General features: G+C 55.6%; 10 protein-coding genes across 10 annotated transcripts; 4 read left to right on the plus strand and 6 right to left on the minus strand.

The window, feature by feature from the left end:
- Positions 1-18: 18 nt before the first annotated feature.
- Positions 19-2153, minus strand: L226DRAFT_530561 (NAD-P-binding protein). The gene is made up of 10 exons (XM_067679890.1): positions 1748-2153; positions 1537-1684; positions 1310-1447; positions 1224-1251; positions 1030-1165; positions 919-967; positions 774-843; positions 657-717; positions 561-593; positions 19-507 (listed from the first exon to the last, which is right to left on the minus strand). The coding sequence occupies exons 1-10, from the start codon at positions 1925-1927 to the stop codon at positions 397-399; spliced, it is 954 nt and encodes a 317-aa protein (XP_067540968.1). The 5' UTR covers positions 1928-2153; the 3' UTR covers positions 19-396.
- A 1405-nt stretch (positions 2154-3558) lies between these two features.
- Positions 3559-10495, minus strand: L226DRAFT_542998 (kinesin-domain-containing protein; the record flags this gene model as incomplete). The annotated part of the gene is made up of 8 exons (XM_067682164.1): positions 3559-3815; positions 4058-6716; positions 6768-6879; positions 6937-8294; positions 8345-9178; positions 9229-9655; positions 9773-10391; positions 10447-10495. 8 exons carry the CDS (start codon positions 10493-10495, stop codon positions 3559-3561), a joined length of 6315 nt encoding a protein of 2104 aa, XP_067540969.1.
- A 423-nt stretch (positions 10496-10918) lies between these two features.
- L226DRAFT_479156 (uncharacterized protein) lies at positions 10919-12555 on the minus strand. The gene is made up of 3 exons (XM_067676833.1): positions 12218-12555; positions 11285-12164; positions 10919-11232 (listed from the first exon to the last, which is right to left on the minus strand). Exons 1-2 carry the CDS (start codon positions 12397-12399, stop codon positions 11309-11311), a joined length of 1038 nt encoding a protein of 345 aa, XP_067540970.1. The 5' UTR covers positions 12400-12555; the 3' UTR covers positions 10919-11232; positions 11285-11308.
- A 763-nt stretch (positions 12556-13318) lies between these two features.
- Positions 13319-14259, minus strand: L226DRAFT_199749 (uncharacterized protein). Its single transcript, XM_067672809.1, has one exon. The coding sequence runs from the start codon at positions 13850-13852 to the stop codon at positions 13382-13384; it is 471 nt and encodes a 156-aa protein (XP_067540971.1). The 5' UTR covers positions 13853-14259; the 3' UTR covers positions 13319-13381.
- A 105-nt stretch (positions 14260-14364) lies between these two features.
- On the plus strand, positions 14365-16123 carry L226DRAFT_530568 (WD40 repeat-like protein). Its single transcript, XM_067679891.1, has 6 exons — positions 14365-14567; positions 14623-14708; positions 14763-14983; positions 15031-15213; positions 15266-15393; positions 15445-16123. The coding sequence occupies exons 1-6, from the start codon at positions 14492-14494 to the stop codon at positions 15981-15983; spliced, it is 1233 nt and encodes a 410-aa protein (XP_067540972.1). The 5' UTR covers positions 14365-14491; the 3' UTR covers positions 15984-16123.
- Positions 16087-16526, minus strand: L226DRAFT_454740 (uncharacterized protein; the record flags this gene model as incomplete). Its single annotated transcript, XM_067675200.1, has 3 exons — positions 16087-16185; positions 16242-16340; positions 16401-16526. 3 exons carry the CDS (start codon positions 16524-16526, stop codon positions 16087-16089), a joined length of 324 nt encoding a protein of 107 aa, XP_067540973.1.
- Positions 16527-18263: 1737 nt separating this feature from the next.
- L226DRAFT_199840 (uncharacterized protein) lies at positions 18264-18749 on the plus strand. Its single transcript, XM_067672811.1, has one exon. The coding sequence runs from the start codon at positions 18395-18397 to the stop codon at positions 18680-18682; it is 288 nt and encodes a 95-aa protein (XP_067540974.1). The 5' UTR covers positions 18264-18394; the 3' UTR covers positions 18683-18749.
- A 653-nt stretch (positions 18750-19402) lies between these two features.
- On the plus strand, positions 19403-20654 carry L226DRAFT_543001 (uncharacterized protein; the record flags this gene model as incomplete). Its single annotated transcript, XM_067682165.1, has 3 exons — positions 19403-19673; positions 19734-19912; positions 19965-20654. 3 exons carry the CDS (start codon positions 19403-19405, stop codon positions 20652-20654), a joined length of 1140 nt encoding a protein of 379 aa, XP_067540975.1.
- Positions 20655-20743: 89 nt separating this feature from the next.
- L226DRAFT_199803 (uncharacterized protein) lies at positions 20744-21214 on the plus strand. Its single transcript, XM_067672810.1, has 2 exons — positions 20744-20837; positions 20918-21214. The coding sequence occupies exons 1-2, from the start codon at positions 20832-20834 to the stop codon at positions 21122-21124; spliced, it is 213 nt and encodes a 70-aa protein (XP_067540976.1). The 5' UTR covers positions 20744-20831; the 3' UTR covers positions 21125-21214.
- Positions 21215-22367: 1153 nt separating this feature from the next.
- On the minus strand, positions 22368-24212 carry L226DRAFT_550429 (kinase-like protein). The gene is made up of 6 exons (XM_067682750.1): positions 23980-24212; positions 23798-23924; positions 23615-23742; positions 23068-23565; positions 22760-23014; positions 22368-22699 (listed from the first exon to the last, which is right to left on the minus strand). The coding sequence occupies exons 1-6, from the start codon at positions 24127-24129 to the stop codon at positions 22499-22501; spliced, it is 1359 nt and encodes a 452-aa protein (XP_067540977.1). The 5' UTR covers positions 24130-24212; the 3' UTR covers positions 22368-22498.
- Between the last annotated feature and the right edge of the window lie 33 nt (positions 24213-24245).

Consider the following 24245-nt stretch of genomic DNA (forward strand, 5'->3'; position numbering starts at 1 on the left):
TGTCCTTTTTTCTGGCTGGGATCCATAATTTATGGTGTATACCTACGTACCACTGGCCATACTATCACGTATATTCTATGAGTCGTCGATCATCCTCCTTGGGGCACATATCACATTCAGTGAGGAAACAGAGCGTGTGATGGATATTTTGGTAATACGATTAGGGTACAATATGTTTTGTTTGTAGCGTGAGGGTAACAAACAGGTGAGAACGGGGAATCGAAGTAAGACAAGAGAGCGAGTTAGCAGAGCGACACTGTCCCCGAGGAATAATCAAAGCATGTAGGTTACATCTATGTGGAAAAGTTCTAAACATCATTCGCGCCGTAAGTCCATTTCGAAGGCGACCAAACCAGTGGAGAGCGAAAAACCCGAAGTTTTGACGATGCTGTGGGCTTAGATGATGCAGTAACCGCCGTCGACGCGGATCTCAGCTCCCGTCATGAATCGTGAAGCATCACTAGCCAAGAAGACAATTGCGCCCGCAAGATCTTCTGGCTCGCCCATCTGTGAAGTAAGTGAGTGACGGGGGGATATAAAAAGTAAGTCAAGGCACTCACCCGACCCATGGGCGTAAGGCTTTCCCAAGTTTTCTGCGGAAAATGTCACTGTATCAGCAGATGACCAGACACGAGCGACACTGATCAAAACTTTACCTTGAGCTCGGTGTCGTGTGCGAGAATGGTTCGCGTGAGCTTCGTGAGCATGTATCCTGGACTGGTTAGACACTGGTGAGTAAAAAACCGGAACCAAGACAATGACGTCATCCATACCTGAGCGTGTTGACACGAACGCCCTTCTTGGCCCATTCGACTCCCAAACTTGCAGCCATGTGCTTGACCGCTGGATGTCGTACGACCGTCAGCAGGGTATCCTCGGCGGTGCGCTCAAAGATCGCAGTGAAACAATGCTACGTACCAGCTTTTGCGGCGTTGTAAGGGGTCTGCGGCTGCGGGATGTTGACGATCTATAATGCGGGGTAACTGTCAACCACAGAACTCCACATGGTGATCGGAACCGGTCACTGACGTTGGCGCTCATACTCGCCACGAGTACGATGCTTCCTCCACCTTGCGGGATCATGTTTCTTGCGGCTTCGCGCGCGGTGAAGAATGCGCCGTGGACATTGATATCATAGAGTCGCTTTATGCGATCGAAGGGGTAGCTGAAGAGCAAAAACTATCAGGCACTGGGGTATCGGCATGAAGTAGAAGCGCACTCACTCAAATGCGGAGTAGTTCTCGACAATGCCTGGAGCGAGAGAATGAGCGACGGAGCGGAGGAAAGGTTCAAGAGGACGATGACGCACCAGCAGACGCAACGACCGAGTCTATGCGGCCATAGGTGTCCATGACGCGTCTGAAGGCTTGCTGCACCGAGAGCTCCGAGGAGACGTCACAGCCAATGCCCATTATGCGGTAGTCGCTGGGTTCCATCTCACTGTCAACTTCACACCTTATCAGCAATGTTCGGGACAGCCGGGGAGAGCGGAGGGAGAAGGGGGACGGAAGAGTGAGGGGAAGCTATGATACTGACCGCATGCTGCCTTAACAAGCTCCTCCGCTGCGTGCTCCGCCTCCTCTTCCTTGAGGTCGACAATGGCAAGGGACGTGCAGCCGGACTGGACGAAAGCGCGGCAGAACTCGTTGCCAAGTCCGCGTGCGGCACCAGTGACGAGGCAGACCTAGCGGGGAGAGGGGGTGCGAGGTGAGCGGGGAACAGGAAGGGCCCGAGAAGGACTGCGGACCTTGTTGGACATGGAGAAGTCAGGGAGGGTCTTGACTACGCGCGCCTTGGCCGCGACAGCACTGAGCTTGGCGGCGGCATCGGTGGAGTTGAGGCGAGTCTGTACGGTGAGGGCGCGAGGGGTGGAGAGGACGGCGCGGGACGCGAGGGGGAGGGTGCGTGCGAGGACAGCAGGGGCCATGGCGGGACGGGGGGGATGGTGGTAGGTTCTGGGAGGGAAAGGGGAGTGTGGGGTGGGTTATAAGGGGCGGGAGAGAGCACGCTGGAGGGGTTGGAGAGCCTGGCGCGATGGCCAGACTCTGGCGGAGACTGGGAGGGAGCTGCCGTGGGTGCTCGCAGGCCAGTCGCAGGCCATGTACATAATCTCTGCGCCCCCCGCGATTGGCTGCGCCCCCGCGCGCCCCCTCCCCACTCGGCAACCCGGTCCGACCTCCCTCTCCCAACTTTTGCGGGGCATCACTCGCCTCCGGCCCAGACTCCCCACCCTAACCAACGGCCGACAAATTGTCTCCCGCTGCCCATCCCAGGCGCAACCCACCTCGCCAGCCTCCGTTCACGAAGCATACTCACCGGACTTCAAGAATGCTCGGGCTAGGTCTTCGCCACAGCTATGCAGGGTCAATCGATAGCCCGTCCTCTGACCCGGCTGTCTCACGACACTGTATCACGATGCAGTCGTATTGGACCCCGTGCGCGTATACTTGCATCCCAGAGCCCCGAACGATCCACCGCACACCATCCATGCACACGATGTGCCGAAGTCGAACGCAGTCGAGCCCCTCCCTGCCCCTCGCAGCCAATGGATTAACGTCCCCCGGGTCCGGAACCTCGGTTCCGCTGCAGGATCAACCTGTCCATGTTTCGAATTTCATGATCGGTGTGCGAGACCCGATCGCTACAAGTCTGGTCGGTCGAAACCATCGGTCGAAACCGAGGTCTGTGATCGAGGTAGGCACGGAGAGACGCCCACTATTCTAGCAGGCAACTCGCAGGTCAAATTGTCGAGGAACCTATGAAGCTTCCGCTGGCTTTGAAGCTTGTACCATACGGGGGTACGCACGGATATAGTTAGTCAGGCGTGTGGATGCTATTGATAGTTTGTATGACTTTCCGGGCTTTCAGGCTACACGCTGTACGATGGATACGGTAACTTGAGGACTCGGAAGCCAATTGAGGGGGCACTTCGACCTACTCGTGGGATAGTCACACCACGCACTCCAAGCAGAGCATATGAACCGTCGATGTAATCAACGCTACTGGTAAGACATACGAGAGACGAGACAAGACACGGGACAGCGGGGTGGTCATATGTGGAACGAGTGTGGGGTATCCGTTCGACGCCGAGCAACAACACAAAACAGTAGTAGCAAGAACCTAAGTAATAAACATCTCTAAAGTATATAGCTCTGTAGAAGTAGAAACGCAACGTGGAACGCGACAAACGAAGAGAGGAACACGCGGAACGCACTCGAGGTGGAACAGGAACAGATGCGATCGAACAGCGAATACCGTGGCGGAGGTGTCGAAACGGAAGTCGGCCGGCGCGCACTCAACGCGCACCCGGCCCTCTCCGCCGGGGAGGGATGATATTGTACAGGCTGCTGCCTAAGGGAAGGACGGGCCATCATGAGGGAGCGTGGGGGAACAGATGTCTGAGATGAGATGATGAGAGGATGGGGAACGCGCATCAGGATGAGGGAGGATACTAGTGGTGAGTGAAGACAAACGAGAAAGAGATCCGGTTCCGGCCAACCACGAACGTGACGCATGCAAGAAGAAAAGGACAGACAGACACACAAGGAGAGACACCGATCATAGACACGCGAACTTGGACTTGCGCCGCTGCAGCTCTTCCATCCGGCTGTCCAGCTGCGCGCGTGCACGCTCCTTCGCGCGCCGCTCTTCGTCCAGCTTTGACTCGAGCGACTGCTTCTCCTCGACAATGGACCGCCGCACGTTCACGACCTCCGTCTTGGCCTCAGCGAGCTCCGTACGGAGGTTGACGATCTGCGAGTTCAGGTTGTCGCGCTCGCGCGCCAGCTCCGTCGCCTGCATCCGCGCCTTCCGGACTGTGAGAAGTGTAAAGTCAGTCTCATCTGTAACGCAAATCGCCGAGCTGTGTTCCAGAGAAGTCTCCATCACGGAGAACGGGACATGCCGCGGTACACCCGGGGACTGGGTCACCACGACCCCACAGCCCAGAACAGACCAGCACCAGACGACCACTTAGTGCAGTTGCCGGCCGTCTCGGCGTGGCCAACCGGAGTGGAGATCTTGAAATACGCAGCACAGAATGAACGGAAGAACTCACGATTTTTCTCCGAGTCACCAAGCGACGCCTCGAGCGTAGCGACCATGTCCATGTGAGCCTGCAGGTCCGACTCGCAGTGGGTCAGCTGCTTGTTCAGCGTCTTGATCATCGCCTCCTGCTCGTCAATGGTCTTGGCCTGTTGCGCGAGTTGGGCGGCCGTCTTCGGATCAGGCTCTCTAGGCCCAGCTAGAGGTGATGGCAGCCCGCCGGCCAGTGAGTGGTTAACGGATGTCGCAGGCGTGGATGGGGTCTCGCTATCGACACTGATACTCCGTGATGAGATGGCAGCTGACGAGGAGGAGCTGGTCTGTTCGTGGAAGCCGCGCGGTGCGGGAGGAATAGGGACAGTAGGCGGGGGCGTGGGAGGAGGGAGCTTACCAGGCGACATGATGCCTGTCGCGCGGGTATATGAGACATTGCGGTCCATGGGCGGGCGCGGACTCGGCGTGGGGCTCCCGAGTTGCTGCTGGAGGTCTCTGAGGAGTGCGTCCTGACGGTTCTTCTCTGCCATCAGGTTGTCCATCTCGTCCTTTGTGCGCTGGAGGTTCTCCTGCATATCCGCGATGACTGAACGATGCCGCTCCAACTCGTCAACAAGGGATTGGCGTTTGGATTCCTCCTTGACGAGCGCGCTCGTCTCTTCGCGCGTACGGGACAACTCAGCGCGAAGCTTCTCAACTTCGGCAGCGAGTTCGTCCCGCTCGCCATGTACGGTAGAAAGCTCGCTCTGGAGAACGGTGACGGTCTGGGTCTTCTGCTGGATCGCAGATTCGTGCGCCTGACGCATCTCCTCACGTGCATGTGCCCACTCATCGGAAGCAGCCTTGTGAGTCTCGAGCTCGTCAAGAAGAACATTCTGCTCCTTCGTCAAGCTCTCGAGCTCTTCAGCATGCTTCTTCCGGAGGTCGTCGAGGAGAAGGTTGTGGTCCCGAAGAAGGGTCTCCCGCTCTTCGGTGTGTGTCTTCGTCACCTCCGCCAAGGTCGCCTGGAGTTGTTCCTTCTCAGAAGCGAGAAGCTGCTCCGTCCGAGCGCTTGATGCTTCGAGCTCCGAACGGTGCTGCTCCTGAGCGGCAATGAGAGCGTTCTGTGCCTCCGCAAGCGCGGCCTGGTGTTCTGCCTTGATACGAGCGACCTCTTCCGTGTGCTCCTTGACGAGGGACGTCCTCAAGCCTTCGAGTCCACTCTCAGAGGAAGTGAGCGCAGACTTGTGAGACTCGGAGAGACGCTCGAGTTCTTCGGCATGAGCGCGTTCAACTTCGGCGAGCACAGCAACTTGCTGCTCCTTGACCATCCTGACCGCCTCCTCCATCTCCTTCCGCAAGCTCGCCTCGGAGTCAGAGCGACCAGCCTTGCTCTCCTCCAACGCCGCAGTCAACCGGGCGATCTCCTGTGTCAACTCTTCCTTCAGCTTCGCAATAGCGCCGGAATGCTCCTCCGCAAGCTTCTCGAGGGCCGATTGATGCGCCTTCTCCTTGTCCAAAAGGGCGCGCGCGTGCTCGGCCTGCAACTGCTCGACGCGGTCGTTGAACTCCTGGTCCTTGTTGGCGAGGTGGGACGCGTGGTCCGCCTTGAGCCGCTGAACGGACTCGCGGTGCTGATCAAGCTTGGTAGCAAGGACCTGAGCGTGCTCATCCTTCAACCGTTGAATGTCCTCCGCAAACTGCTGCTCCTTATTCTTGACAGCGGATGCGTGTTCCTCTTGCAGCGACTTGAGGGCAATGTCCCGAGCGGTCTCGGACTCGGAGAGCGATCCCTGCTGCGCGATCTCGGTCATACGGAGCTCGCGAGTATGTTCATCCTTCAACCGCTCCATCGCAGTCGCGGCCTCGGCGGCTTGCTTCTCGAGAGCCTGTGCGTGGTCATGACGGAGTTTGGTGAGACCCTCATAGTACTCCTCCTCAATGCGCGACAGGTGGGCAGCATTCTGTTCTTCGAGGGACTTCATAGCGTCTTGGTGCTCTGCGACAGCTTTGGAAAGGGCCTCAGCATGTTCGGCTTGCGCTTTCTCTGCGGCTTCCTTCGACTCCTGGGCGCGACGTCTCAGCTCCTCCTGGTGATCGGACTCCAGCTTGCCGAGAACCGCTGCGTGGTCAGCTTTGAGGACGTTGAGCGCTCCTTCATGGTCGGAAGCAGTCCTCGCGAGAACAGCTTCATGTTCAGAACGAGTGCGCTCGAGGAGCTCGGTCGCCTCGTCAAGGCGACGACGTGACTCATGCTCATGCTCGGCCTTCAGCTTGCCGAATGCCTCCTCGTGCTCGCGCTGCGCCTTCTCCAGAGCAGAAGACGCTTCCGCGACCTGGGCACGGAGCTCTACAAGAGACGCCTCGTGTTCGTCCTTCAACTTCGACACAAGGCCCTCAAGCTCGGCCCCCTTCGCGTGAAGGGCCTCCTCGTGCGCTGTCTTGAGCTGCTGGACTTCTGATGCATGAGTCGCCTCGACCTGCTTCAACGATTCGACGAGCTCGGCCTCGCGCTTCTTGAGATCATCAAGGGAGGTCTGAAGCTCCGCGTTGTGGCGCTGAGAGTCCTCGAGGGACTGACTGAGCTCGGCTTGACGGGCTTGAAGTGCCTCCATCTCCTCGAGATCCTGAGCGCGGCTTGACAGAACCTCCTCGTGTTTCTTGCGCAGAGCTTCAAGCTCCATGCTCATGTTGATGGCCTTTAAAGAGTATGAGGTTTTGGACTCCAGCATTGTAGAAGCAATACACACCTGATCACGGGAAAGCACCTGTAGTTCGTCGTGTTGCTTGCGCACCTGGCTGAGCTGAGTGGTGAGATCGTCAACGATCTCCTTATGGCTTGATTCTTTCTGAGCCATAGATCTATAGCGATGTTCATGATCAGCACCAACAATATCTTCAGGCGACGAGTCGACCTACCGCATAAGCTCGTTGAGTCTCTCCAGCGACTCATCGACATCGGAAACGGTGTAGTGATTGGCGTGATGAAGGTCCAGGCTCTTACGGATCTCACTGAAATGGGTCATGGTCTTCGGGGAAAGGTGGAGGAGGGCGTCGCCGTTTGGCTCGGAACCGTTGCGTTTGGATTCGGAAGAGATGGTCAAGACATCATTGGCTTCTTGGCGGTTCTTCTCTCTAACCGTCGCTTCTAGGGCCGAAATCTCTGCTTCGCGCTCTTTGATGACATCCTGGAGGCGCATGATCTCCTCCTCAAAACTGGCCACAGAACGTTCTGTAGGCGATACCGTGACAGAGGGTAGAGAAATGGAGAGATTGGGGCGCGAGTGTCCTGGAGAGTACGAGATGGAACTACTTGTCCCGTGGCTGGATATAGAAGCTTTGCGCGACCTGGCCGAGGATAGCTCCTGCGATAGCGAAACAGATTGCGAGAGCGATCTGACTGCCGTGTGATTAGGTGGCACGTCTACACCATTAGTAGATGCATACCTGGAATGCAGAGATTCCGACGAGGCCGCGTGGCGGAAAAAAAGGCGCTTGCCTGATGCAGAGGAGGGTTCCTGGTCCCTTGACCTGTTCATTCTGCGGCGAGGTGAGACCTCTCCAGAACGCTCGGGAGATTCGGAAGGAGGGACAGGGGCATTGACCTTGGCTTCTTGCAGCTGAGCAGCGAGATCAGCGATCTCACGAAGCGCATCCCGGTACTTGGCTGTGACCGATGACAAGTCCTGGAGGGTTGCAGTGTGCGTCTGCTGAAGTGCAACCAGCTGACTTTCGAGGGTGTTGTCGGTTTCATGAATGGAGGAGACCTCGGAGTTGGCTCCATTCGTTGTGGTTCCATTCGTAGTCGCGCCGTTAGTCTTGGTGGGGGAAGATGCCTCGAGTTGCTTCTTCGCCTTCTCGACCTCGCTAGCTAGCTCGCCTAACCGCTCGCGATCCTCGTTCGCTGCCTGCCGCTTCGCCTCCCACTCCTCCATCTTCAACTCAAGGGCGCGAACCTTGGCCTCTCTCTGCTCAAGATCTGTCCGCCAGCCGTCGCCATCGTGCTTCAAGGTCTCAAGGCGTGACTCCAGAGCCTGAACCTGATCGCGGCGCTTCTCACATTCCCGTTCCAGCTTCTCGACGGTTTCTCGAAGGATAAGAACCGACTCGTCAGACCTCGCAAGCCGCGCCTCAAGATCGGCGATGTACGCAGAGGAATGCGACTCCGTATCCTTGTACTTGGCGAGCTCTCGTCGGAGATCGGTGATGGAGCCGCTCGACGATACCTGCGTCTCATCATACTGGCGCACCTTCTCTTCTAGGTCGTGGATGTATGCCTGTCGAACGGTGAGCAGCAATATCAGCTATGAACATGACACCCACATACTTCTGTTGACGACTCGCGCTCCGAGAGCTTCGCGACACGAGCCTTTAGTTCCTCCACGTACATCTCCGTAGTGGCATGACGCTCCGCAAGCACGCTGTACTCGTTCTCCTTCTCGTCGTATAGGTCGTTCGTATGACGCAGAGCAGCACGATTCAGCTTGAGCTCGGCTTCCATTGCGCTGATGGTCTTCTCGTACTCCTCGATGACCGGCCCAACAATCTCTTCGTACTTCGCGGTTCCGCCCAAGCGACCACCGGTAGAGTTCCGCTGCTTGTCGGCGAGCTCGTTACGAAGACGCGTGAGCTCTTCCGTGCGCTCGACGAACTTCTCGCGCAAGTCCTCATAGTTGTTCTGGAGCTCGGTCATTTGTGCAAGGACCTTCTTCGGCGCTTGATCCGAACCCTCCGAAGACGTTGCCGTAACCGATCCTCCACCTCCGCCGCCCTCCTTGATGGTCTTCAACTCCTTTCGCAACCTCGTTACCATCCCTTGCAACCACTCAACGTCATCCCAGCCCTCCTCCTTCTCATTCACGACGGCGCGGTTCTTGATGTTCCTCGCACGGTTAGCGTACTTAAGTGTATTGATCGTCTCGTTGGCATTCCACTCCGCGGGACTGACACAGGCAATCATGAGGGTATGCGCGTTGCCACCAAGCGAATCTTGTAGGAGTCGTGTGAGCTTCGAGTCGCGGTACGGGATATAGGATGCTGTGTGCGACTTCGCCCGAGCGGGGTCCCCGAGCGCAGAGATGACATTGCCAAGCGCGAGAAGACCGCTGTTGATTGAGATACCTTCCTTGATACGCTCACCAGCGGCCGCTGTGCGTTTCAGCTGCAGACATGTCAGAGGTGACAACCAATGGGTTTGTAAAACCTACTCACCCGTTCGGAACCGGCCAAATCGACGAAGTGGAACTTTGAGGTTACCGTGATCCATTCTCCGCCGCGATCGTCATTCGTATCCTTAGCAGCCCCATTCCGACTCATATCGGGCGACAGAAAGCCGAGGGAACTCGCCGGGCGGGTGCCACGGGCGATGGCGGACTGGAAACTTGGGGTTGCCGGACGACCGAACGTCGGAGAGGAGACCCGACTTCCACCAGCAGGACCAATGACGGAACCCGGCCGCGCGATGCGCGAAGGTGAACGCCCACCTGGGGGCAGAGGTGAAGACGAGCGCGGGGGCAGTCCACTTCCCGTGAATTTCTTCTGCGTCAGCGTCAGAGAGAAGATGGCATGCGAGCGCGAGGACTGTGCGTTCATGTCGGTCTCGTTCGTACGCCTGATGGAGGCGCCCTGACGAATCAAGCTGAAGAGTAGGGCAAGGTCAGCATCGTCGTAGTAGTTACACGCAGCGAGAACGCTGCGGATGGGAATGCGTCCTCTGCAGGGCTGGTGATAAGGTGACATGGATGACGGTACTCACTTCATGACCTCGTTTGCGCTTTTGACATTCACCTCACGTAGGCCCTCCCATAGGATGTGACCCTGCTTGTCTTCGCGAATCTGTACGTCTCCTTTGGAACCATCGGCGAGCAGGTCGATTAGGTCTTCGTTGTAGATTTCAATATATGAACCCTTAATGCTGTAGTTCCACGAGCCGCCACGTTCTTCCTTCACTTCCCGACAGCGAGCGAAAATGGTAGAGACAGCCCTTGGGATGATGCCCATGCCGTTGCTGGGATCCATGGGGTCCGCATCCAGGTCAATACCGGTCATGGTGAACGTCTTCCCGCTACTGGTCTGGCCATAGGCCAAGATAGTACAGTTGAACCCTTCGACGAAACGCGAAATGAGGGGCTGCGCAGTGGAGACGAACATGGAATGCTGGGTGGTAGCTGGGGGGTGGACTTGGTCAAAGGTGAACATCTGCTTTTTGGCGTTGTTGGCCGAGGAAGATACGGGTGCGGCAGGTGCACCGGGTCCAGAGGAAGGAGTGGCATCCACGCTGACAGTGGTGTTCGAGACGGCATTGATTACATTACGTTGAAAGCGAGTCGGAATGGAAGTGAGGTCGTGTTGGGTGGTAGGACGGATACGGAGGGCTGGAGACACGGCATTGGACACGAATGAGATGACCGTGCGCAACGGAAGACTCACCGACTTGCACCGAGGTAGAGGCCGCATTCGACGGCTGCGACGGCGCCATGGTGGAAGGCGTCGGCAGCGACGAGAGCGTCGACGACGTCCGGTATGTCGAGGGAGGAGGGGGTAGGAGGGAAAACAGAGTCCGGAACCTTCCCCAATCAAGCCTTAGCGAGCTGTCTAACGGCCAATCACGGTCTTTGATGCACTTATTAATCAGCTTCTAATACTTGATCAAGGTCGGGTTTAAGCCTAGCGCTAAGCACCTTATACTCGCATGATAAGTAGAGTGAGAGTAAGTCTCACTCGCCATTCGCAAAGTATGTAGGAGTCTCGCCCTTAAATACTAGTAACAGAGCTTTAAGCTTGAAGGTGAGTTCAGGGCCTATTGCCACAGAACCACAACTCATCTCAACAGAACCACTTCGGAGCCATTGCGGGCGGTCCGTGACGGCGCTCTCGGAAGTGCACATTGATCGCTGATATTGTACGTCTGCCACCGATGTCAAGGTGTCTCCGTAACCATCTCGCAGTAGGCGGCACCGATGACAAGATTTCCTGCGCATGCTGGCTCTTCCGTTACTCGAAGTACTGTCAGCGAGTAGGGGTAGGAAAGTTCGCATATGATGCGAGCCTCAGATATGACTCAACCATACGAACGAAAGACAAGGGTATATCAGTTGCTATGTATACGCTTGTGCGAAGTGCTTCCAGGAACCAGGATTCTTGACTCTGAGCCTGCGCTCGCCGGGAAGCCAACTCCCTGCATGGAAGTTGCGTCGGGTGCAGCATTCGCCGTACCTATTCCTGGATGTTGAGCGGGCATTGAAAGAAAAATAGAAGAGCTACTCACAGCTGTTCATGATCAAGGTCGCGCTTAATGCGAAGGTTCCGGCTCTATGTCCCGCCAGACGGCATGATACCACGCCTTCCGTCCGGTAGTTGGATCGTGACCGCCAGACAAGACTTCACCCGTCCTGTCAGGGAACAAGAACCCTGCCCGCTGGTACATCCTTTCTGCCCCGGGATCCTCGACGAGGAGATTCACTTCCTCTTTGATGCCTACAGAAGGCGAACCCTCGACGTGCTCCGCGCCAGAGGGCAACACCCCTAGGTAGTACCGAGTGATTGCTCGAACCATCGCTTCGGCGATACCCTGACGACGATGCTGAGGAGCAACGTACATATTCCGCAGCGAAATAGTACGGGGCGTCACTCGTCCGAGGATAGCATAGCCAGCAACCTCGTCGTCCTTGCGGTACACCCATGTCAACCTCGCGGAGATGGTCCGTGCAAGGAAGGCAACAGCCTCATCGCGGGTGATTGTCCCCGGCCAAGGGCTGGTCATCACGAAATTGACATGAAGGGGAGCAATCGTGACTGCATCCGGTTCGGCGGCAAGAGTGACGAAACCTCCGGCAGACGTCCCACTGCAAAGTGGTGGCAGCGATGCTCGAGTCGCGTAGCTGACAGCCCAGGAAAATATGGGTGCGACGAGATGAAGGCGTCTTCCTCTGCTTCCCAGCAGGGCGATCCAGGCAGTGAGGAATGCAGTCACTAATCCCTCAGGTCCGCTGACCTGGTCAATCGCGGATGGACCGATCTGAGCGAGGAGGGAAGAGCAGAGGAGAGTGATGACGATTACTTGGATCTCCGCATCCAAGTGATCTTGTGCGCAACAAGGAACACAGAGCTTCCAAGGAGCGTGGGGATTCTCCTTCGTCAGCGTGAGTCTGATCGTACTGTGAGTAACTGAGGCGATAGCTACAGATTCAAGATAACTCACAGAAGCGCTTCCGCCCGAAATATCCCCAGAAGGAGGGTGCCGTGGTCTACGCATCCGTTGGCTTTCCGCAAGAAGTCATTCAAGGAGCCGATGCCCCAGTTCATGAAACTATCATCGTAGGACTTTGTGGCTTCGAAGAATTCGGCTGGTGTTTCAAAGCGAACACAGTGAAAGTCGTCCATGGTGGATGAGATAACATGACGATGGGATGGAAGCAATATAGCAAGCTTATGATGACTCTTACCGCAGTAACATTGACAGGCGTGACTCGAGGGATGATGGGGGTGTTTGCGACGCAAAGTACGCGTTGGCTATCGGTGTTGCACAATCAAATAAGAAAGGTACTCGAGTAGTGCATGCCTCTCGTAGCTTGTTAACTGAGATCTAGAGGCGTTAGTGTACGGACCCGATTCATATCATACAAAAGAATGACAGCTTACCTTGTCAAAATACGCACATGCAATTGACCTATCGGTAAATTCAGAGCGTGCGAGCAGAGAGGGAACGAGTTGACGGACGAGACGAGACTTCGGAGGCTGCAAGTACAGCCGTTTTCACACCACTTGTCGTTTCGGCGCTTCGCCGCGCGGGACGCCACCATCGCGCTCTGCCCTCGACCGCCTCCACTTGAAACTTTGAACGACGATATCTCGCTCCCCGCTCAACATTTTGTCTCGATTCCTTTTGCTACTTTACCTACTTGACTATGCGCATCGAACGGAATACTCATTGTACGAATCCGCCCTGTACGACACAGCATCTTGGCGCGACTTCATCTTCAGCCACCGCCGATGTCGACGAGCAATATCTCGCAACTTCATGCACAAACCGACCTCGAATTTTCACTGGAGACCCCTCTCAGACATACTGAGTTTGTTGCGAGCTGTCTTGTGCCTGGTACGTCATCGCTACCGTATCATCTCGCACCTCGCACCCTTCACGCCCCCAGCCTGTGATACACACTGCTGGATATCACCTCAAAGTGTTGTTAAATGGTATGAAGAAGATTGTAGAACACATGGGAGGACAACAGGATGATGGGTGTGGACGGAGGTCTTGGAATGCGCTTCTAGTGTAGGGTCGCTGGTGAGCGACAGTTGTTGCACTCTTATACTCTGAATCTTGCTTTTATCCATTTCATATCTCTACACAGTACATGCTATGTCATGTATACCTGGTCAACATACAAAGCGACGTCCTTGACGCGATCTCACCACTGCGCAACACCCTGGCATGCCGGACATAGACAGGCGCCCAGTCTCGACCTTGAGAAGAAGTAGATACGCTGTTGAGAAAGGGTTGTGTCTGGACGTAAATCATGCATATAACAGCACTTCGTGACAGAGTTGTACAATCCATGGAAATAAGGCATGGTAATGGAAGCAGACGACGAGCGACAAGGCGTATGGGTGGCAGATCTTGGACAGCGGCGAGCATACTGGGAAGCTCTACATGCGTGAATCGATTGCATATGACTTGATGTGATGTGATGTGGTATAGGAAGACGTCTGAGCATGAGTTGGTGTATGGAAAAGCCGGTAGACAGTCATAGTGGGGATGAGGTAGAACACGAGAAACCGTACCAGTACCCCACAGGCTTTTTCCTCTCTCGCAAGCTCCATTCACCTCCCCCATGTCCTCTTCCACTATTCCAGACGTCGCTCTGCCCTCCAATGGCTATTTCAGCAACGAGTCCCAAGGGAGCGGCGCGCGGGTGTGCGAACGATATGGTAGCGGTGACGTAGTGGACAAAAGACAACTTACGTTGGCTCCGGAGGGTCGGCAGAAGCTCACCAGTAAAATATTGAGGCCAGTTTGTGCATAAGTTGTCGAGATAATCTCGCTTAACATCAGCGGTGGCTGAAGGCGAAGTCGTGCAGAATGGTTGGGTCAGAGCAAACGAAACCAGGCACAGTTAGCACTATTCGATGCACATAGTCAAGCAGGTAAAGTAGCAAAAGGAATCAAGACAAAATGTTGAGCGGGGAGCGAGATATCGTCGTTCGAAGTTTCAAGTGGAGGCGGTCGAGGGCAGAGCGCGATGGTGGCGTCCCGCGCGGCGAAGCGCCGAAACGACAAGTGGTGTGAAAACGGCTGTAAACGGTAGGGTCACCGTGGTCGTTCACGGTCCGAATGCAAGCGCCGACCGCTCGCACAGCTTGGGGTCGATCCTCGCTCTTGCCCTCCACCTCCCCAGTCTCTGCAGAGTAGACTGTCCAGAGTCCTCTGCATCCCTCTTATTTCTGTAATAACAGCCTCACCGCCTCAGACGACATGGCGCCTCCCGAAGTATTTTCTCTCAGTCAGCAGAGTCCGGTAACCTGCCATGCATTCAATGCAGACCGCACTCGTACGTTTGTCCAATGCCTGATTCCGTCAAGCACGATTGTTGAGCACACATGTAGAGGTTGCTGTGAGCTTAAAATCCAACGAGGTCCGCATCTATGCTCGTCAGGGTAACGATTGGAACCATATCGACACTTTGACGGAGGTATGCTCCCGTCCGCCCTACTGACTCTGGTTTTCCCTGACGTCTCGGCCTTAGCATGACAAGCCGATTACTTCCATCGATTGGGCCCCAAAGTCTAACCGCATTGTGACGTCGGCGCAAGATAGAAACGCGTATGTCTGGCAGCAAAGCCCCGACCCGCAGACCGGACACATGGTGTGGAAGCCGACTTTGGTCCTGCTGCGCATCAACCGTGCCGCGACATTCGTCCGCTGGAGCCCCAACGAGGACAAGTTTGCTGTTGCGAGTGGTGCCCGGTACGTCTGATAGTCATGTTTGTGGGGCTCGCCCTCACATCTCCCAGTGCGATCGCCATCTGTTCCTTCGATCCTGAGGGCGATTGGTGGGTCTCGCGGCTGCTCAAGAAGCCCATTCGCTCGACTGTACTGTCAGTAGACTGGCACCCGAACAACGTCCTGCTCGCTGCTGGCAGTGCCGATATGAAGGCTCGTGTATTCTCCGCTTACATCAAGGATGTGGACAAGAGGTACTCACCATACTCTTGATGAACTTAAATCATGATTGCTGAACCTTCCAAGACCTGCTCCCTCAGTGTGGGGAGAGAAGCTCCCGTTCAACACGATTTGTGGCGAATACGCAAGTACTTCTGGCGGATGGGTTCACGGCGTCGCGTTCTCTCCTTCAGGAGACGTTCTTGCCTTTGTCAGTAAGTGTTGTGTCACTGTCCTCCTCAACTGTCCTTCATCTATGCATGTAGGTCATGATAGCTCCATCAACATCGTCTATCCCGGCGGTCCGGCGATCTATTCCATCAAGTTGTCCATCCTTCCATTGGTGACCGTGACCTTCACTACGGAGGAATCGGTTGTTGCCGCTGGACACGACTGCCAGCCGTTCGTGTTTGCGGGCAACCAGGGTGGCTGGGAGCTGATTGGCAGCCTGGACGACCCCCAGTCGAACAAATCGTCCGGTGGAGCTCGCTCTGGCTTTGGCGCTCCGTCGCCCGTTGGACGGCTCAACAGCGCGGCCTTTAACACCTTCCGTAACGCGGCCGAGCGTGGTATCTCCAACGTCCCCGGCTCTCCCACTGCTTCGTCCGCGACGGAGTCGGAACTCTTCACCGTGCATCAGAACACGATCACAAGCGTGCGACCGTACGAGGGCGTCCCAGGCAACATCACAAAGGTCAGCACGTCTGGCGTGGATGGGAAGTTGGTCATCTGGGATGTGAACGCCATCACCCCTGTCACCGCTGCTGGATTGGCTGGGAAGATGAACAAGTTGCATGTGCGATGAAAGATACAACAATGTATACTGTACGTTGGAATGTTGAAATGTTTTGGACGATACAAACAGACTTTCCTGTATACACGTCTGCGCCCCATATGTTCAAAGATTCTCATTGTCTGATGGTATCGTCCGCGATCGGGTCCGTGTATGCTCCTGACATATCTGCCAAGGGTTGCTCGTTGATGACAGCCCAGACGGATGCCTTGAACTACGATTGAGGCGGCATATCAGCCATGCTGTCGCCAAGCAATTGGATGCACGTACCAGAGTCAGGACCAGCCCCATCTTCACTTCCAGTGCACGCAATTGCTTCAGCATCTTCTCATCAGGAGCCTCACTCACGCGTCGTGTCTCGGTGATGAGCTACATCAGTTGGCACGCACATTAGATGGCATACAAACATCTTCACCGGTATGTACACACCTCCTTAATGTTCTGGGATAGTTTGGCATATTGCCACAGCACCTCCGCCTCCAACTCGGTCAGATTGGGATGGCCTTCATACGGGTTCGTCTCGAAAACAGAGCTGCTTGACAAGGAAGTGGCCATAACGCAGTTAAAAGGGGAGGGAACAGTCACATCGGCCTTGCCAGAGCTCAGTGGCAAAAGCGAAGGGTGGACGTTGTGAACAAGGTAAGTTAGTGGTCCCAATCAAGACGCGACGCGACGCGACTTTGGGCGTCAAACCCGGTCCTCCTAGTGCTCCGCACGCAGTCCGGGTACATATGATACTTGACCTGAACGTTGAACGTTGAAACACTAGCCTGATCAAAACGCGGTGGATCGCGTGCGTGTACGTAGCCTGACTGCTTCACTAATATCTGTACGTTATACTAACAGATTGCAGCCTAGCCCCTCCGCGGCCTCGAGGCCAAGTGGCGGAGACCGTGACTGTGGCATGAACTATCGCTCAATGTCACACACGAGGAAGTCATGCGTAGTGAGTTTTCGTTGTATTGACGTGCACAGAGGCGCAAACAGGGACAATCCGTGCCGGTAGACTCATGAGACTCAAGGTTGCGTCCGATTGGGAGTGAACCCAACTGCGGTCATAGTCTTTCACGCCGCCTTTACAGAATGCGCGTAGAATTACGCAACAGTAACACGCATGCCGGAGGCCGGATGCATATATCCAGGACGCCTCGAGCTGCTCGTACGTGATACCGTCGCATATTGACTCGGTTGTGTGCTCTAATAATCGGGTTACTTCCTCTGCTCTCGTAGTGCGGTGAATCGAACGCCTTGTTACTCGGGCACCTTATGGTCTGCTGTGCCTCTGCACAATATCACACGGCCGCAACACCGCATCTACTAATCAAAGAATGGAGGTGGGCCGCCTCCAACCACATGTGCGCGTAAAGGTGCCTTATACGGCCTTGCGAAGGACGGCGGATACACACGCTGTGTCTTGGACTAGCTTGGACTGCATTGAATTGCCCCGCCCCCTTTCCGCCGGCTCAAGGGAAGCAGCATAATTGGCACTCGCACTCGCACGCTGTGCTTATGCCGCCGGTGGTCAGCGGAATGGGTGAGTTACACCGAACTTGTCCGCGTAGCAACATCTTGATCCCGGGAAGGTGATCCTTTATTGTTTTCTCTACGCGACGCGCTTGGTAGGGAATTATTCCTTGTAACGATGTGTTCGCATGACGCAGGTCTGGCCGTCGCTTAACAACTCATCCTATGGCGTTGACCCGACCGCAGATGATCATGAATCTCGGATGTGATTCCAACTTCCGTGGATGTGGTCCTACATTCCTGGAATTTCCCATAACCTCTCACGACTCATGGCTGAGTGAGGTACGTATGATCAAATCAGGTCACAACTGCGGGACTGAACGAAGAGAGTATCCATCCTCTAGTACCACTATTTGTTGTGGCAGGTCGTGCCCGGAGCTGTGCTTATGCTGAGACGTCTCTTCTCAAGTTGCAAGGCTACTTGCGAGGCACGCTCGGTGAATATTCCATCGTTTGTCCTGTCATCACGGCGATTGGCGCAATGTCCGGCTGTTGGGAAGACGAGGGTCTCCGTTGTTTTGGGCTCCTCTCTCCCTCCTCGAAGAACTCTCGCTGACTGCCTTATGCGATAGTCCCTTTGTCCAGGATCCTACCTGGTGCGCCTCGGTGGCAAACGACATTGCTTTAACTCGGATCATACCGACCGCACTCACGAGTCCGCGGGTGCTCACCTGCGCGACGAAGACAAAGAGAACGCCATATCAGTGATAGCTAGGAAGACCTTGAGAGGTCGCGTTACGTGAGTGGGTATCCCCGGGTACCCTCACATTGACTATCCCAGTGCGCAAGTTGCATCTTCACACTGAGGAGCAGCTTTTCGATGGTCTCAGGATTGCGCCCGAGCCGTGGAGGCTACAAGAGCGACCGGTGGTTCTGCATGGCCCGAGTACGCCGCGCTAATGGTCGCCAACCTGGAACCCGCCTCGCCGGCCCCGATCTTAGCATGCTGCGCCTCGGTGAGCGTCTTGTATCATTGCATCGTAGCACTAACACGGTTAGTACGTGGACAACCGTTGAGGAACCGAGCCCGAAATGAAGTCGGGGAGATCAGAGGGCGCACGAGGCTATCTGCCGCTGAGGCTGAGATCAGGCGCATTCGATCAAGGTGGGCGATCCATCTGTTGGAATGCGTGGGCGGCCGGACATCAAGCCTCAGGATTCGTAGCAAACTAAAAGAGGCCAGATGACGGCATGGCCGGTGACCCCGCATGACTTGGAACGATGCGCCGACTTGGGAGGGAATCATATCCCGGATTCTGATCTGTAGTTCTTGTGCGTACAGGTGCCACAGGTGCCATCTGGACGCCGGGGAGTCACCAGATCATGATGAACAGGAAGTGGCAGAAGTGGACAGTTGGAGGGTAATCCCTTGCAGCGACATGCGTTGGACACGAGGATCTCGAACAGGAAGCGAAAGACAATAAGAGCTCGGGAACAAGGCAACGCTGGGAGAGCGCCCAGGCGCGGAGGTACGCGACGGAGGCAGAGATTGCGGCGGAGCGCGAAAGAAGCAGACTGAGCGCAGATGTGATTCGAGAAGATCCGTCCTCTTTCCAACATCCTTCTGTCGTCTTGTCGTTGTCGTCGTCGAGCGTGTTGCGAGGCAGACGGCATCGCCGCCTAAAGTCATATAAATCACTAGCCCATCACCCTTGTAATCGTTCAGGTCTCTTCCCGCCTCTGTTCTTGCGGGTTTCTTCGTTCTGGCACTTCTGACTTGTTTTCTTTGTCTCGCGGAACGCTCGCTTTCCGTTTTCATTCTTTTCTTGGGCGAAGCCCCGAGTCGAAACAATTGACCAGTGATCCCAGTGAGATCCTCCTAGTCCGCCTCACCTCCGGCGCAAGGCTGCCTAAACCAGGTGGAGCCCCTACCCGTCCCACTTACACAACATACCTTTCCCGAAAACATGTCTCCGGTAGACAATAGCACGTCCACCCCCACACCTATAAGCCTTTCCGCTTCTGCTCGTCTCCCCCTCCTTGCCCGGAACCCTGGTGCCCCGTCCCTCACATATCCTTCTTTGGCGCCCCGCCGTGCAATGCACCAGGTCCCCTTTGTTCCCCGCCCATTTCCTCCTCCCGCCCTCGCCGACGTTCCTCTGGAATATATCATTGACCAGCTCCGCCGCCTGGCCCCGCACTACTGGAGCAGGCCCGAGACGTCCGACTGCACGATTGGTATGTCCTGATCCTTGGGCTTCGTTACTCCATGCAACATCTGACTCCGCCGTTCAACAGTTGTGTCTTTGGATAACGAGACTTCCGAGAAGATGCCAGCCCCCTCTGGCATGTGCGATGCGTTCCGCAGCATGGGGATCAGGGCCGAGATGTCTACCGATTCGTATGGACTCGAGGATATGCCGGCTGCCCGGAGCTCTTCGCGGAAGCCTGTACGGCCGCGACGGATGATCATGAAGGTGAGTTCGGTGGTTCTTGTGCTGGTCCGAGCATGCGCTGACCATAGAGTAGCTGCACATGGATTACCTCTGTGCACACTCGGCACTCATTCGTGGTTTGTTGAGCGGTGCATCCCTCTTTGACCTCGCTGTGGATGGGCCTCCTGCAACTCTGATGTCAGCACCACCTTTCCCAGTCTCACGTCAGTCCTCCGTATCCCCGCTACGGTTTCCATACATCCTCCCGTCTTCCACTTGCACGCACCCCGTCGTCCATCTTCCTGTTCCCGACCCCGTGTCCTTCCATCACCTCGTCCACTACATCTACTTTGGTTCCACCGCCTTCATGGAAGAGGCTCTTGACAATGGCGACCTGACCTGGGATGGTCTCGCGCGCAATGTCGAGTATCTCCAGATGGGTGCGGACATCAAGCTCTTTCTTGGTCGGTACTGGCGACAGGCACATGCCTACTACAGCGACGAGTACGATTCGGACTTCGATGACGACAGTGACTCCGATGAGTTCATGAGCGAGGACGACGCCACCCTCGCGGATCCAGACGAGGAAGGCATGTGTCTGGCTGATGACGAGGTCGACTCCATGAGCATCATGAAGGCCAAGGTCAAAGCGCGGGCCCGGGATCCTCCTCGCGGTCGACAACGCACAACGCGCCGACTAGGTCACTCTACCTCCGATCCAGTGATCAGCCACCGCGCCGCCGAACCAGGGCCATCTGTTGTTCGTCGCAACAGCAGCAAGTAAAGCATTAGCTCCCCAGAATCTCCCTTCACGACCACCCTCATGACCTCCGTTCCTTTCACACACAACCCTCATTGTCGTCCGTGCACAATTCCGGATATCGCACCCCTAATGCTTCTCACTATCAACTTGCTTCTGGTTCCCCCTACCCCCTAATGTTATTGTAAACCCTATTGTCGGATGCATGTAAGTCTACACGAAGAAGGTGAGCCATCATCTCCTCCTGATTCCGCCACACGGTTCTGGCTGACTTAGACGATACCCAGATCTTGTTTACCACTGTGTCAAATATCGCTCAACTGCGCGCCCAGCCCACTCCCTCGTATAGACATTCCTTCGTCTTACACGTACCGCCGGCCGGCCACCGCCCGCCTCTAGTCCCCTCCCCTCTTCCCTGCACACGCCGAACGTCAAGACTCGCATCATATTACCCGGCCAGGGTAGGCCCTAAAGAGCCTCACCTTCCGTCGTAATGCGGCATTTCCGCCTCGAAGGCCGCCCTACGCTACCACACTGGATTACTCAGGGGTTAAGGATGGTATATGTTGACCGGACCTCGCTCGCACGGATAGGGAGAGGAGGGGAGATGATGAGGAGGGCGATCGAGTAGAGGTGCCGCGTGCCAGAATGCCAGAATGCTGACTACTCTACCCTACTGCTTCAGTGATATTCTTGAGTTCAACCCGAACAGTCGTTTCTTGGTCACTTTTTTTGATCCCATCGTTCTTGAACATATCCTGTCGAACATTAATGTTGCCGGCTCGACGGCAGGCTCACCCCAGCGCTCATGGTACGTGTTTCCTCTATGATCGCGAGGCACGGATTGCGCAGATGCTCTACATAGGTGGCGTCGGAGATGCCTGAGATACATACGTAGATGCCGGAGCCCTCCAACGCCTACAGCCGTCGTACCTACCCGTGCGGTACTTGCAGCCGTATGACCGAGACGATCGCACTCCCCGATCGTGGTCTTATTGTCTCGTGCGATCTCGCGTCTTGTTCTTCAGCCTCCTGCCCGCGTCGCGACACGCTAGTTTCAGCCAGTCTGGACTATGGGTCGGCATGCATACATACTGCACCATGGTTCTTCAAAACACAACGTGTCGCGTATGCATCTTGTATCTTCGATCTGGTGGTCCATCGTGGACCATCGCGCGCACAAGTCGGACGCCCAGGTACTCGCACATCCCGCCGGCACTGAACAAAACAATGCAGCATCACGACTGCGGGGATGGCTCGCGATCAGTACGGGTGGACTTGCGGGCGCAGCAAGCCCAGAGCTTCGGCGAAACGATCAAATGCCAAAAGCATACTGTAATGCGTGAATTTACGGAGATGAACGTAGGAAACAGAGAACATTTGTCCTACGCGAAACCTTTGCTCCGGAAGCTCGCCGGGCCGCCGACACAGTGCATCACTGGTTTATAGTCCTCCGGTGACTTCGAGTATATTGCGTCCGACACGCCACAGCCGTCCTCATGTGCTTGCTATTGTTCTGCCTTGCTCGGGCTAGAGCCATGGAGTCATCGCTTACTGCCACGCATGGGTCGTCTTGTCTGCTGGGTGCTCTGAACCGAGAACCACCATGAGGCCGCGCCTGTGGTGATCGCCGCTCAGGTCGCGGACGCATGAACTTGAAGGCGTGCGGATCGCTGCAAATTCAGACGATTAGGTAGGTCTCGTGTGAGCTACCCGGGCGCTACCAGACACAAGATGCAGGATACCTTTCCAGGGTATAGATTCTTCGAAATGGGTGGGTACATCGATGAATGAGGATGGATATCGATACAGTGGAGGAATATGATGGCAAGACGAGACAACATGGGAGGGACGTCCAACTTCAGGGACTAGATGGCGGCGGTCTCGGTAAGAACGCCAGTACGCTGTCGCTTGCTCGGTCTATCTGCGCGGAAGTCGCCCGAGACTTCAGACTGGGGTCCAGGGAATCGTCTCTTTAACTGCAAGCCGGGCACCTTCTTCTGTTCCGGCAGTGAACGGTCGTCCCAACCCGCGGTCAGCAGCGGTACGGAGTCTGGCCACTTTGGAGCCTAGCATCACATGTTCTGGTTAATGTGCATGGACGGTGGACAGCTACACGAAGGACATACGCGTTCAATCCTAGCCTCAATCCGGTCCCAACGGACACTTCTCATGAACTCGTGGCTCCGCACCTCTTGATTGATCTGGGATCCGTTCCCCGCGGGAATAGTTCTGGCACCATATCGCGAGGACAGCTCAGGGTTCAGCATTCTGCTAATGAGGTCTCGAGCTTGGTCGTCGAATGAGTCGGGCCAAGGAATATTCCGCTGCCGGTGTTCTTCGACGAGCTCCTTATATCCTTGGTTCCCTTTGGGATGGAATGGCTACGTCCACGGTCAGACGCTGCATAGAGATACATAGATCCGTGGTAACTCACCATATCGGTCGTCAGCATCTCGAATAGTGAGCACGCCGCGCTCCACCAGTCGGAAGCGAGCTTGGCCTCCGTGGTGTTTGTAGTGCACGTGGCGATCTCTGGACTCACGAACGCAATCGTCCCCAGTCGAGCCCATTCCTCGCTCTCAGGCACGAACTGCGAGAAACCGAAGTCCGTGATCATGGCGTAGCCATCCGCACCAATGAGGATGTTCTCGTTCTTGATGTCTCGGTGAACAAGGCCATGGCTATGAAGGAATTCGAGAGCCAGGACTAGATTCGCGAAGTAGAACTTCGCTGCATCGGGAGGAAGTGGTTCCCCGAGAATGTCATAAAGACAACCGCGCGGGGCGAGCTCGAGTAAGAGATAGAGGTTTCGCGGGTCAGTGTATGCATCAAGAAGGCCGACGATGAATGGATTCCAGGGGAGAGACGCAAGGGCACGACGTTCGTAGTTCTTCCCTTCCGCTGCTTCCCAGCGGTCCTCTCGTTGGTCGTTCTGTAAGAACTATGAGTTGACTATAAAAGAAGTTACGCGAATGACATACTCTCTCGAGATCCCTGTAAGCTCTCTTCTCAACACCTTTCAACGCCAGCAATGCGCCAGCTTTGCCGGTTGGTTTCCCAAAGCGTCTCTTGACCTTGACGAGGTATACCGCACCCCATGCACCAGTGCCTGGTGATAATGAGTTTGTGAGCTCAGGGTAAGCAAAGTAAGAGGGTAGACTCACCCAAAGTCGATATACACTCAAGATCGCGGAGATCAGCAATTGGACGTTTGCCTTTGGAGATTTCAGCGTAGAATGTTTGATTCCCAGTTCGGCAATCTTCGTGGTTAGGTATATTTGCACGATCAAGCTATGTTCAACTTGTCAGATGTTGCGAGTAATGCATGAACAGAGTCACCACGTGCAGTATACCGGGAAGAAGATACCACAGGAGTTCGTCTCGGCGTCGAGCGCCTGGAATTTGTTGTGGATTGAAAGCCGCTGTCTGTTGTCCTTGCCCTCCGAGCCCGCGTACTGCTGTTGTTCGTACGTTCCACGCGCAGAGTCGGCGTCATAATAAAATCCACAGAGAGTTCAACGAACGAGAAGTAGTGTGCAGCGGATATGATGGTGAGAGGCAAGAGTGAGATGCAAGCTCGTCGCGAAGAACGAGAAACAAGGCCACTCTGCG

The sequence above is a fragment of the Lentinus tigrinus genome (genome assembly GCF_003813185.1).
Source record: "Lentinus tigrinus ALCF2SS1-7 unplaced genomic scaffold L226scaffold_3, whole genome shotgun sequence".
NCBI lineage: Eukaryota > Fungi > Basidiomycota > Agaricomycetes > Polyporales > Polyporaceae > Lentinus > Lentinus tigrinus.